Source organism: Theropithecus gelada, chromosome 2, assembly GCF_003255815.1.
Source record: "Theropithecus gelada isolate Dixy chromosome 2, Tgel_1.0, whole genome shotgun sequence".
Classification (NCBI taxonomy): Eukaryota; Metazoa; Chordata; class Mammalia; order Primates; family Cercopithecidae; genus Theropithecus; species Theropithecus gelada.
Window position 1 is genome coordinate 105,624,421 of NC_037669.1, and position 14,055 is coordinate 105,638,475.

Below are 14,055 nucleotides of genomic sequence, written 5' to 3' on the forward strand. Positions count from 1 at the left end.
TATCAGCAGCCTACAAAATGACTTAGCAGTTTTATTTCAAACAGGCAACCCAGTAGTACTAGTACTTTCCTGTATCTGTGTCCTAACACACAGTTGGCTCATACTAAGTTTACGGTCAACTAAAATCCTGTCCACCTAGATCTTCCCGATCCAGTACTCACATAATTTGATTATTTGAATCTAATGAATCTAAGTCTTGATGTTAATCCTCATTAAATTTCAACTCATGATGATTTTGATTGCACTTTGTCAAAATCCTTTGAACCTTGATTCTTGGCACTACCTAGATTTGACAGGCCAGTCACTAAATTTTCACCCAAATCAATGATAAAAACTTGAGTATGAAAGAGTCCTAAGATGTAATTAATACTAAGCCACCAAAGAATATTTTTGGGTAGAAATATTTATCTAGCTGCAAATCTATTTGCTATTTACTAATCTATTCCAGCCACAAAGATAATGGAAAAATTAGGCAAATGCTTTAATGAAATCAATTATGCTATATCACAGGCATTCCAGGAATATACTATCTTTATATTCCTTTCAAAAAGGTAATTATATGAGTTTAACTTGGTTGTTTTGAGGTGAATTCAAGGAAAACATTCACAAATCACATCAGGGATGTCAGCAGATAGTCTCCAAAGTCCACTCTACTTAAAAAAAAAAAAAAAAAAAAAAAACACTTTAAAAGTCAACCTATATAATTATTTTATGATTAAATATGATTAAACAAAACAAACATGCACTGGCTGACAGTGCATGCATTTCGCCCATCCTAATGCACTGAAGGTCACGTTTTCCAGAAGAAAACTGTCCTCCTGAATGAAATAAATTGTATCTCTCTGTATATACTCCACACTAATCAAGAATGCCTTATTTGAAAACTGATGAAAAGTCACCTGCAAATTATTCATGTTGGCCCAGATTGTTTCAACAGTATCATGGATTATAATTCTACTGGGTCTTGAGAGTTGAACAATCATAATGATATAACATATTACATATGGTAGGCTTCAGTTTTTAAATACACTTATCTGGACTTTTCCACTTTAAAACCATTCTCTGTGGTCACGAAAACGGAGTCAAAATGAGGAGCACTGTTCTATGGTATAGTGCGGCAGTCAGGATGTGAACCCTGAAGCCCACTGCTTGAATTCAAATCCTAGCTCTCTATTAGCTTTGTGACCTGGAACAAATCATTTAATCTCTCTGTGCCTTGGCATCATTTACAAATGTGAATAGTAACAGCAGCCACCTTACCGAGTTATGATAAGAATTAAATGAGTTAATAAACATGTATAAAGGGTCTGTAACAGTGCCTGCCACACAGTTAAGTATTAAACAGTTTAGATGCTTGCTGTAATTCTCTTTCTTGGTCATTTATTAATATCACCCCTTCTCACTCATCTTCTCCCTGTGCTTGCTCTTAAAATAACAATATAATACAATGATTAGTTAAGAACTGGGCTTTGAAGTCACAAAGACCTGGATATGAGTCCCGGCTCCACCATTTACTATAATATTACCTTGTAACTTCACTTCACTTCACTCCTCTAAGCCTGTTTCCTCATCTATAAAATGGGGATTAAAAATGACACCTACTCCCTGGGGTTGTTGTGAGAATAAAAATACATGTCACACACTTTACATAGTACCTGGCACATTGTATGTGCTCAGTAAATCTTTGCTAAAACTCCCTATTTTGTACTCCACAGCATTCTGGTAGGCACAGTCTGGGCCATATCATTCCCCTTTCTGACAGTCTTACAAGTTCATGATACTTCTGGTATGTATCTTTAGTTATACGCCTTTCTCCATATTTATAGATGTTCTGTGATTTGCAGGTAGAACCTTCTTTCAACAATACTTTCTCCTTGAACGGTCAAAATTTTAGAATTTCCTGTTCCTTGTGAACCCATTCTCTTTTTGGAGCCTGTAGCCATGTGATTATATCCGTATTTTTTTCTGAGATATTTGCTTTCTAAAATACTGGACTCATGCTATGTATATTTTTCATCATTATTATGATTGTTAAAATAAAGTGATAATTCTTCTCTCAAAGGTCTATCTCTTCTACTTCCCCAATCATTAGTAAAAATTAAATCCAGAGAAATAGCCGCCTCCATTGTTTCCTTTACCTCCTATGAGAATAAATCACTGATAAATCAAAAATTTTATCAAATATTCCTACCAACAGAATGAGACTTCTAACAGGTAGCTAGATGGTTACAGGGCACATTACTACTAACATTTGTTTCTCTGTACATTCTGCAGTCTGCATCAGAAACTACCATCTATAGTTCCTGTATCTGAGATTCTTTACTATTTCTCCATCAGAACATCACCTTTGTTCCTTTCGTCTTTTAGAAAGAAGCTCTCTACCACGTTTTCCCTGACATGGTGGTTTCTACATTCTCCACACACACACATACTCATTCCATTCACCCCTCCTAGTTTTTTCTACTAGATGATTTTTTTCAACAAAATATACCTTCCAATGGCCAGAGTTCCTACAACCTATTGCTGATAGGTATATTCTTGTTACAAATATTAGGTTTTCTATCTATACTGCGTTGGTATACACAAGTATTTATATAAAAGGTATTGTTTCCAAACAGTTTTGTTCCCAAATGCTTTCTTTCTACCATATGTCTTCTTATTTATTTTTATAATTATTATCTAGGCTTATTTCTCCTTCTCTACTGATTAATAAGCATCCAGTCAAACAGAGTAATAACACTTACTCTACCAGAAGCTCACTAGCGTGGCATTGAACAGTACAGTTCAGGAAGCCAAATGCTTCTCTGATACTAGCCAACTCTTAACTGCCATATCTATTCTTGTCTTCCAATGTTACAAGCATCAAATAGAATATAAAAAGATAGGACCTGTGCCTGCTCTTTAGAACTTCAAAATCCCTAGATTTCTTCTAAATATTTCCATTAATGTAAACCAAAAAAAAACATTATTTTGACTAGACTACAAACTTGAAGATAGTAAAGATCATGTAAATTTCACCCACTATTGCCCAGTACCAAGTACTTATTAGACCACAGGACGCACACTTTAGCCAAATCCTGCCCAAAGCCTGTTTCTGTATTGTTCACAGCTAAGAATGGACTTTACAATTTTAAGGGGTTGCTTAAAAAATCAAAAAACAAAAAAAGGAAGAAAAAGATGTGACAGAGACCACTGTAGCCTGTAAAGCCTAAACTCTGCCATCTGAGTCTTTTTAGCAAAAGTCTGCTGACCCCTGTATTGGACACTCAAATATTTGTTAAAAGAGGAGGTAGGGAGAAGGAAAGGAGCAGTAGGAATGGGGAACAGAGATGTGCAACGAATATAACCGGAGAGCACTGCAGAAAGAAAAACCTGCATAATAAATACTACACACGTCTGTACATTGTTCTTCGGCTTTCATTTTCATTAAGTTCCAAGATAAACTAAAGGTCTTTCGTTAGCATATTTTATAGATCATATATATATTTTTTGTGATTGATCTATTATTCTTAAGTTATAGGTGCTCCTAGGAGAACTAAATTTAAACCTTGGCAGTACTAAATAATCTAGTTAACATAAATATCAGTCACCAGCAAGATGTCAGCCACTATAAGGTATCAGTTTACAGGAAAGGATCTTCACACGTATATCCTTTCCTTCCACACAGCACTAAGTAGCTAAGTGCTAAGTAACACTCCACAACATTTTACTCATTTATACCCATTACTTAAAAATATAATCATTTAGAATGTTCTACAAGCCCTTCAATAAAGTTTTGAATACTAAAAACATGTTTAACGAAAAATGAAAGTCACATTCTCAAGTGACATAAAAGAGCAGTATTAGACCTCTCCAGAGCACTGTCTACCAGAAGCACATGCAAACGTGTACCTGAAAATGCTGCTCCATCACTTGGATTTTTCCTTGGTCTGGGCACTTTTTCAGAGCTCGATCTGCATAATGGAATAGGATTTCTACCATCTGTAAGGAAAATAGCCTGGCATAGCCATTAAAATATATCTCTAAAGTTTTTCAATATTTATGTGGCCCTCCTAAATAATATAGAATTCGAATGTTATATTAAAATTATAATTGAAAATGTTAGTGGCTTTATTTACCAACTTTTTAAAACTCTAGTCTCATTTCTTTCAGCCTCAGGGCTAGTACTAATTTGCTAATCTTTCTTAAGAAATATCTCTATGTTCTAGACCTCAGTGGTATCTACACTGCTCAGAAAATGAAATATTCAAATTCTTCAGTAATCCTCTGCCTTAGGTGTTTCCCTAAAGAGCACAGATGAGCAAATCATTCGGAGTCTAAGGAGTGACCGACTTCTATCCAAGTTTTCTACAAATGTTTCTATTAATCTGGAATATAATTTTTACCAATGCATTTACACAACAAAAGGGAAGAAATACTATAGTCAATTAATTCAGCCCAGTCTGGAGTAGGAACGGAAAGTCAGTATTAAATAGCATCAATTATATTGATGCTAATTGATAACAACATTAAAACATTAACCCTCTCTGCTGGTTCTGGGCAACACAAACATTGCACATACAGTATTTCTCATAGTTACTTAATAAGTTCATAAAAACTGACAAATGTCAATTTTCTCTGGCCTATTACTTGGTTCAGAAATAATCCAGATTCCCAGGTTTTCTTCCTCCTCCTTCCTGCTGGCTTTTGGCTATGTACTTTATTATCTTCATAAAAGAGTAAGCAAGGGAAAAAGAAAAGGTGATTAAGAAAGAATTTTAAAAGTATTCAAGATGACACAGAGAATTGTAACCGGAATTTTTTTTTTCTTTTTTTTTTTAGATACAGGTCTCACTCTGTCACCCAAGCTGGAGTGCAGTGGCACAATCATAGCTCAACTGTAGCCTTGAACTCCTAGCCTCAAGTGATCCTCTGGCCTCGGCCTCCCAAGTAGCTAGGACTACAGGTGCATACTACCATGCCTAGCTAATTTTTTTATTTTTTGTAGAGACGAGGTCTTGCTATTTTGCCCATGCTAGTCTTGAACCCCTGACCCCAAGTGTGTGTGTGTGTGTGTGTGTTTAATACGCTCTCTCCTAGATTGGAGCCATTTACCTACTCATGCCCAAAGATATGAGCAAATGCCAAAAGCAAATCTGTACTGCATTCTAGTAAAGGCCCTATTAAAACACTCACCCGGTCTGCAACAATAGCCTTTCGCTTACTGGCATCCCCTGATAATCCTGCAGAGAAGGAAAGTCCAACAAAAAAACAAAAGTTAGTCCATATCTTTAGTAGCGACACTATGTCTGGTTTCATATTCATAAGACGTGTAACATCAGGTATAATTGTAACAATCCTTAGATATAAAAATGTTGGATAATACACCATAATAGGAACACCTCAAATCTACTGGACCAGATAGCACATCAATGTACTTCTCTTTCGTTCTAATAGTAATTTCCTTACAAAATAATTTTTAAAGTGACATTTTAATTTCTATACCCTCTATTTGTCACCTTAACCTTCTTAAGTGAAAGTCTATAAGGTTTAATAGCATCCTGTTTATAAATTTATAAACACTTGAACACTCAGCTAAAAGTGTCCTGTGAGTGGTTAGTACTATCCGTTCCCTCTACTCCAGGAGAACCATGTCTACTACACTGTAATTCTGTCTACTCACCCACTACAGCTTTTGCTTTTCCTTCATGGAAAGACCACGCAAGAGCCAAGGCTTCTGTAAGACAATCTTGTTTCAGGAGATGATCCACTCTCTAAATGGAAAAATGAGAGAAATCAGACCCCTTTGTCCAACCAGTCACCAGTCAGAATTCCTATTCCACCTCAAATCTTTCCAGAAGTTGCTGCTTAGTGGCAAAAATTATTTTAATAATTATGTGAATATCTTATTTCAAAGAAAAATATCTTAAAGCACTAGATAGTACAGTGACTGTATAGGCTAGTATAGACAGCCACAGGGCCTAAATATGAAAAGGGGTAATAGCTGGAATGTCATTGTAGGAGAAATGGCTAGTTGTTTATCACAACATTGATTTCTCCCTCCTTGGCAGTAACAAACCCCATGTTTATTTGAGACAGCAATATAGCAGCTGAAGGATATTTCTAAGACTACCTTGTAGCCACTGGGAACAATGTGACTAAGCTCTGGCTAATGACAAGTGGAAGTGTTGTCTGGTATTTCTGGGATGTCATCTTAAGAGGTAGGAGACATCCTTTATTTTTCCCTTTCTTCCTTCCTAAAATGTGGTAACAGCTGGAGCTCTAGCAACCACACTGAATTATAAAATGACCCTGAGACCAGAACATCAAAGACAAACATGGTGGAACAGGACAGCACGCTTAAGCTTATGGAATTCCTACAACAGTTGCGGACCACCTAGCTCCAGGTTGCTTTTACATGACACAGAAATCTTATTTAAGCCACTATTATTTTGAATTTTCTAATATATGTAGACAAACCTAATTCTAACTTATGTCAGTTCTAGCAAATCAAGTACCTAACAGCTATAATAGTTTTCATGTACATTCTGAAATTAAGAAGCTTACCAAATAATCTTCTGAAAAGTCAAAACAGAAATGTTAAGAAGCTATCAATTCAGTAACTCTGACATGTGAAATTACTTGGAACTCACCTCTCTCCAGCTCCTCAGCATCATCACATAAACAGACTGGAAAGTAAAGAGATGGAAATTAAAATGATTACCCTTAACAGACTTCTTTGGGAGATATATTCGTCATAGTCCCACATCTCACTTGACATCTCTTTAAGTAAAACATTTCATAATACAGTTAGAAGTATATCTTAGAATTTACTAATGGGTCTTCAAGAACGCTTTTCTTTTTTTTGGGACAGAGTCTCGCGCTGTCGCCCAGGCTGGAGTGCAGCAGTGGGATCTTGGCTCACTGCAACCTCCTCCTCCGGGGTTCAAATGATTCTCATTCCTCAGCTTCTTGAGTAGCTGAGATTACAGGCGCCTGTCACCACAACTGGCTAATTTTTGTATTTTTACTAGAGACAGGGTTTTGCCATGTTGGCAAGGCTGGTCTTGAACTCTCAGCCTCATGTGATCTGCCCGCCGAGGCCTTCCAAAGTGCTGGGATTACAGGTGTGAGCCAACGCATCTGGCCTAGAACCCACAATAAAGAGTAAGTCAAATATTTAAAGGCCTACAGTCCAAGAAGGAGTTAATTCCATGGACAAGAAGCAAGGAAAGCCCAAGCTCATTTCCCTCTACTTACCTGGCAATATTTTGGTTAAATTTTAATAATGAAGAAATGTTTCTCCATATTTTTAAAAAAGCACAGAAACAAATTGAGATAAATTGAGATACAAAAAGTTCCTATTCCAACAATTCTATTCTAAGTCAAATACCTCAATGCATTTTAATCAGCATCCTAGGCTGATCTAAGCTAAAAGCCATCTTAATTACATGACAAATATCGACGATTAGGTAGCTGCCTGATCATAAAAACATAAATGTGAAGGAAGCTTACAAAAGCACAACTCTGAATCAAGAAAATAAGCATCCTATTAGCCAGCACCTAAACAAAAGTAAAGAATATGTCTAAAAGTGGAGGAAAAAAAAATAATTAACTAAAAATCATGACTACCTAACCACAAACCATTTTGGATAACTGCTGATCAATATTCGCTTTGCAATATACTGCCCTCTTTACCAGCAATCTCCTTCAGCCTCAACTACTCCGATACATAGAAATACCAACTCACAGAGTAAAAGAGCTTACTTTTGTCCCCAAATAAAAGATCTGACCACCATAGCTACTGATGGATTGATAACAAGCCTTCTCTCCAACCAAAGCCTGGAAAAAAAACATACATACAAAAAAGATAAAAACATTCCTTTTGTATTTAATGTATTTTTTAACATTTCGTCACTATTAATGACTTACTAGTTACACGTCTTTTTTAGTGATTATAGTTTACAATGTGTAATTTATCTCAGTCTACATTTAAATAATGTTTGACATATGCTGTAAGAACCTTGCAATGATGTACTTTCATCTCCTACATCCTGGCGCTATGTACTATTTTTGTTATATATACTGCTTCTATAGATCATAAACTTCACAACACATTATTTTTGTTTTAGACGGTCAATTGCTTTTGTTAAACAACAGTATTGAGATATAACATACACCATAAAATTCACTCATTAGGCACACAATTCAATGATTTTTTTAGTAAATTCACAGTTGTTCAGCCATTATCAAAATCCATTTTGAGAACATTATCATCACTCTGCAAAGATCCTTGTACCCATCTGTAGTCAATCCCATTCCCACCTCCAAACCCAGGTAACCACTAATGTACATCTGTCTCTAAATTACATTGACCTTTTCTAGACATTTTATATCAATAGAATTAAACAAAAATGTGCTCTTATTGTATGTCTTCTTTCACTTAGTATTTTTAAGGTTCATCCATGTTGTAGCCAAGTATCAGCTGTCATACTTTTCACTGTGGAAGAGTATTCTATTAAACGGCTATGCCACATTTTGTACATCCCTTTACCAGTTAGTGAATATTTAGATTGTTTTCACTCTTCAGTTATGAAGAACAATACTGCTATGTGTGTTCATATACAAGTTTTTATATAAGCATGTATTTCCAACTCTTTTGGAAACACACTTAGGAGTAGAACTTCTGGGTCAGATTGGTAATTCAATGTTTAACTTTTTTTTTTTTTTTTTAAGATAGAGTCTCACTCTGTACCCCAGGCTGGAGTGCAGTGGCACAATCTCGGCTCACTGCAACCTCTGCCTCCCAGGTTCAAGCGATTCTCCTGCCTCCACCTTCCGAGTAGCTGGGATTACAGGTGCTTACCACCAAGTCTAGCTAATTTTTGTATTTTTAGTAGAGACAGGGTTTCACTACGTTGGCCAGGCTGGTCTCGAACTCCTGACCTCAGGTGATCCTCCCGCCTCGGCCTCCCAAAGTGCTGGGATTACAGGCAAGAGCCACCATGCCCGGCCTCAATGTTTAACTTTTTAATAAAGTGCCAAACCATCTTCCACAGCATTTGCACCATTTTGGTTTCCCACCATCAATCTATGAGGCTTCCAATGTCGCCACATCCTTGCCAACACTTGTTATTCTTCTTTTTATGATAGCCTTCCCACTTCCCAGTGGGTGTGAAGCAGTATTTCATTTGATTTTGATTAGGTATTTGATCCCTAATACCTAATGATGTTGAGCAGTGCCTCAAGTGTTCATTGTCCACTTCTAAATCTTTACAGATCACTGCCGACTATCTGATGAGAAATGTGTTCTCATAATTATTGCTCCTCTGCATTTAATGTGTCTTTTTTTCCCACTGGTTGCTTTAAAATTTTTCTCCTTATCACTAATTTTGATCAATTCGTATACAGTTTATTTTAGTTGTGCTTGGGTTCACTGAGCTTCTTAAACGTGTGTGTCTACAGTTTTAGAAAAGTTTTTGACCATTATTTTTTCCAATTTCTTCTCTCCTTTCCTTTAGAGATTGTAACTACACGTACATTAGGCTATCTGACGTGTTCTCACAGTTCACTAATACTATTTCTTAAAATTATTTTTCTGTGTTTCATTTTGTATAATTTCTGTTGTATCTTCAAATTCATTAATCGTTTTTTCTGTGTTGCCTAATCTGCCATTAATCCCATCCAGTGCATTTTTTTTCATCTATAAGCACTGGTTTTCATCTCTAGAAGTCTGATGTGCATCTTTTTAAATATCTTCCATGTCTCTACTTGACTTTTTTAACTAAAGAGTATAGTTATAATAACTTTTATGTCTTTGTCTGCTAACATTTATGTCAAGTGTGAGTTAGTTTTTATTTTTCTCCTCATTATAGGTTGTTTTTCTTCTTTGCATACCACTAGTAATCTCTAATTGGATGAGAGACATTGTGAATTTTAACTTGTTGGTTTCTGGATCTTTCTGTATTCCTTTTTTTTTTTTTTTTGAGACGGAGTCTCGCTGTCGCCCAGGCTTGAGTGCAGTGGGGTGATCTCGGCTCCCTGCAAGCTCCGCCTCCCAGGTTCACACCATTCTCCTGCCTCAGCCTACGGAGTAGCTGGGACTACAGGCGCCTGCCACCTCGCCCAGCTAATTTTTTATATATTTAGTAGAGACTGGGTTTCACTGTGTTAGCCAGGATGGTCTCGATCTCCTGACCTTGTGATCCGCCCACCTCGGCCTCCCAAAGTGCTGGGATTACAGGCGTGAGCCACTGCGCCCGGCCAATATTCTTGTGCTTTGTTCTAGAAGATAAGTGATTTGGAAACAGTTTGATCCTTTCTGGTCTTACTTTTAAGATGTGTTAGCTGGGACCAGTGCGCCATTTATTCTAGTCCTAATGAGGCAAGACGACTCTGAGGTCTCTACCCACTATCCTGCGAATCATGAAGCTTTCCATTCTGGCTGGTGTAACAAGCACTGTTTCCGGCCCTGTGTAAGCACTAGATACGGTTCCCTCTAAACCTTTCAAATGGCTCTTTCCTGGTCCTTGGGCAGCTTCCTTCTATGCATTTGCTGATTAGGAGTCTGATGAACACTCAAGGGGGACTCTTTCATAGTGCTCTTTTCTCCAGTACTCTCTCTTGCAAACTCAACCCAATTTTGTCTTCCTGCAATCTCAGCTGTGTCTTCTCAACTCATGGAGTCTTCTAGGCTCCAATTGGGTTCCTCCACAGCCCAGATGCCTTCTGGAGGCTGGAAGCTAGGACAATCACAGAGTTCACAGCATTTGTTCCCCATTTTGTGAGAGATTGCTGTCCGTCATTACAGATGTCCAGTGTCTTAAGAACTGCTGTTTACTTTTCTTCTTCTTCTTCCCTCCCCCTTCCCCTCCCCCCACCCTTCACCTTCTTCGGTTATTTCAAGCAGGAGAGTAAATCTAATTCCCCACAACTCTATCTTGGCTAAAAGTACAATTTCAAAGTCCACTGGTATTTTTAATACTATTCAAACACAAGAAAATAAAGTATGGAACAGTAATTATTATTACCACTTAGTGAATTATATTGCACTATTATTTCTTATTCTGACTTTTCTTGGTTTTTAAAGTGGGAGGCTGGAAGACCCTTTCATATATATTTTACGCTCTGAAGTTTTAATATGAGGGAGATTTGAGCAAAGCCTACACATCATGCTATAGTCACTCATTAAATATTACCATCATTACTATTTTTTTCAAAAAATGATCCAAGGAAGTCTCATAATGGTCTAAATTTCCTACTTAAAGATTTGTGGTTTAGGAACATGAGATCACAATTCAAGTTGATTGAACTATAAACTATCTGTGGAAATTGCTTAAGGCCATTATTGTAGTTGCTTAACGATACAATAAAATTAATGCTAAGGCCATAACTCTGTTGTGTCCTCCTTCTCTCTAGGCTCCTGCATCTCATCTATTACCTATTTCTAGAGTATCTTCTTTCTCTTGAAGCCATCTTTGCTTTTTAATACCCACAGCGACCATACCTGTTCAAGCCTTTACCATTATCACTCAAATATTTCCAAAGCCTCATAGGGTACCTGTCTGTAGTTACTTATCCCTTAAATCTATCAGGCTTATTACTGCCAAATTAAGCTTTCTAAAAATATTTTGACTTTACAGTTTTTCTCACAAATTTTCCATACTTCATTATTTTAGTATAAAAATTAAAACTGGTATTAAGTAAGTAACATTTCTGAACAGAAGGGAACAAAAATTATTGTTTTAGCTTGTATTCCTAAAAACTTACAAGCACATTCACACCCACTTCAACCTAGTGGCTTTTAAATAAACACCTCAAGACAGAAAAAGGTAACTCCCCAGAGTTCCTATTTCTAAAACAAATACAACAAAATACCAAGTTTATCAAAGCAATACCAAGAGAAGTGATTATCCTTACCAGTGCCTGGCTAACATTTCCTCCAGTGGCTAGTGATTTGAAATGGCTGCTATTATAGACCAGCTGAACTTCTGAGATCTCCACTGTCTCCAATTCCTCTTGTGTTTGCCGATCAATCACATGCAACTTCTCTACGCTGTCTAAGAGCACAACTGTGCGTGAATTTATCCACTGTAATTCAAGCACACAACAAAACAAAAGAGAGACCACACCCACATCATCATTTGGGTCAAGAAGAAAGCTTGGCTCCTCGATTAAATTACATTGAGGACTTTATCCATTTAACAATTAACATGGCAACACAATCAAAGCAAGAATTACTCAGTGACAGGCCAGAGAACAGTAGCTACAATATACTACTAACTTTTGAAAATGTTAAAATGACACTTGCACAGTGTAAAAGAAGACTAAAAGCTGTAGGTGGATTAGAGCATATCGGTTTTTATAAAAGATTTTTAAAAGCAACTGGCACAAATGACTTCAGTATCATGACAAACTCTGCATTTCTAGTTTTTATGATACTGCTAAAACAAAAGAACAAAGTAAAGCCCATAAACCTAGCTGGTCAAAGGACAATTGTCAGCACTGAAGCAATACATATTTTAAAATAGAAGCTATTTTAAAAATCTACTTCCTTCAAAATCTCTCTTAAAATTACGAGAGTCCTTTGTTCTATTTCTCTGTATCTCCCAAATTTTCTTTAATAAGTACTATTATAATTTTAAAAGTACTAACAATAATAACTTTAAAAATCTTCTGAAGGATGCCATTTTAACAAATTTCTTGGGTTATGTATAAAATCAGATTTCTTATTTTCAAATTTTTTTTTGGCAATCCCAATCCTTTCCCAAGAAATAAATCTTAAAATCTGCTCAATCAGAATTCAGAAGTAGCCAGAACAAAGTGCCTCCTCTGCCCTTTATGTCTCTGGTATTCACACTGGTGTATTTGTATGCTCTATTCTATGTCATCAGATATTATTTGCATAATGTCCAACTAAAGATAACCAAGTTGAAAATGCTAAAAAATATACTCTATTACTGTATATTAGCCACCCTAAAGGAAGAGTTTGTTCCCCTCTCCTCCTCTAAAAAATCTCTTTCAGAAAACAGGGAGTTTGATAAGCAAATATTTTACAGAAAGCTCTTATAAGGTGCTCTCTTAATTATTTTATTTAGAAAAACAAAGTATTTTCTAGGAAAAATCACATTATTTAGCCTTATACAACCTTAATCAGTGCTAGTTCTTAGGTACTCTCATAGGTCACCTGGTTAAAAGAAAACGAGAGAATGGCAGGAAAAAAAGGAACCTCAGTAAGTTTTGTAATTATTCCTGAGATTACACCCGCAGAGTTGCGAGTGTTGACACTGTTGTAAATAAGCCTTTTAAGGGTAATTTAGAAAACAGTGCAGTTAATGGTCACATACACTCGTGCAGATTTTTAAAGTACTGTATCTCAAACATCTTAAACAGAAGTGATGATGATAAATTCTGAAAAACTGTATGACATGATTCAACAAGACAATTCTGGTGATGACAACACTGATGTCTTTTAAGAGTCTGAACAAAATTATTTCATAAAATGTGTATGGAAGAAAGAATTATTTCTAAACAACTGTCTGTGAGTTAAAAATGTAATGTACAACTAAATCAATAAATTATGTAAAGAAAAGATCTATTTCATCTATTTTTTTTTTTTTTTTTTTTTTTTTGAGACGGAGTCTCGCGCTGTGTCACCCAGGCTGGAGTGCAGTGGCGCAATCTCGGCTCACTGCAAGCTCCGCCTCCCAGGTTCACGCCATTCTCCTGCCTCAGCCTCCGAGTAGCTGGGACTACAGGCGCCCGCCACCACGCCCGGCTAGTTTTTTGTATTTTTAGTAGAGACGGGGTTTCACCATGTTAGCCAGGATGGTCTCGATCTCCTGACCTCGTGATCCACCCGCCTCGGCCTCCCAAAGTGCTGGGATTACAGGCTTGAGCCACCGCGCCCGGCCTACAAATTTTTTAACAAAGAAAAGAAACTCATGGAAAAAAGGGATTGGTGGCCTTTTTGAGATGCAGAATTACTCTCATTCTCTCTATCCACTGCTGTCCTCCTCACTATTGACTATGTTACTCTAGGAAACAGGAATACCAGGATGAGACAGGCAATCATTT

At 36.7% G+C, this 14,055-nt stretch overlaps 1 protein-coding gene across 8 annotated transcripts in view; it reads right to left on the bottom strand.

Annotated features, from left to right (window-relative positions):
* Positions 1-14,055, bottom strand: part of VPS8 (VPS8, CORVET complex subunit) — a 254,143-nt gene that overhangs the window by 190,745 nt on the left and 49,343 nt on the right. For all 8 annotated transcript variants that reach the window (XM_025376216.1, XM_025376215.1, XM_025376217.1 and 5 more), the window contains 6 exons: positions 11,899-12,069; positions 7,747-7,821; positions 6,633-6,668; positions 5,663-5,753; positions 5,176-5,222; positions 3,892-3,981 (listed from right to left, as the gene is read on the bottom strand). In XM_025376216.1, coding sequence (XP_025232001.1) covers positions 3,892-3,981; positions 5,176-5,222; positions 5,663-5,753; positions 6,633-6,668; positions 7,747-7,821; positions 11,899-12,069 — 510 coding nt within the window. The remainder of the gene's footprint in view (positions 1-3,891; positions 3,982-5,175; positions 5,223-5,662; positions 5,754-6,632; positions 6,669-7,746; positions 7,822-11,898; positions 12,070-14,055) is intronic.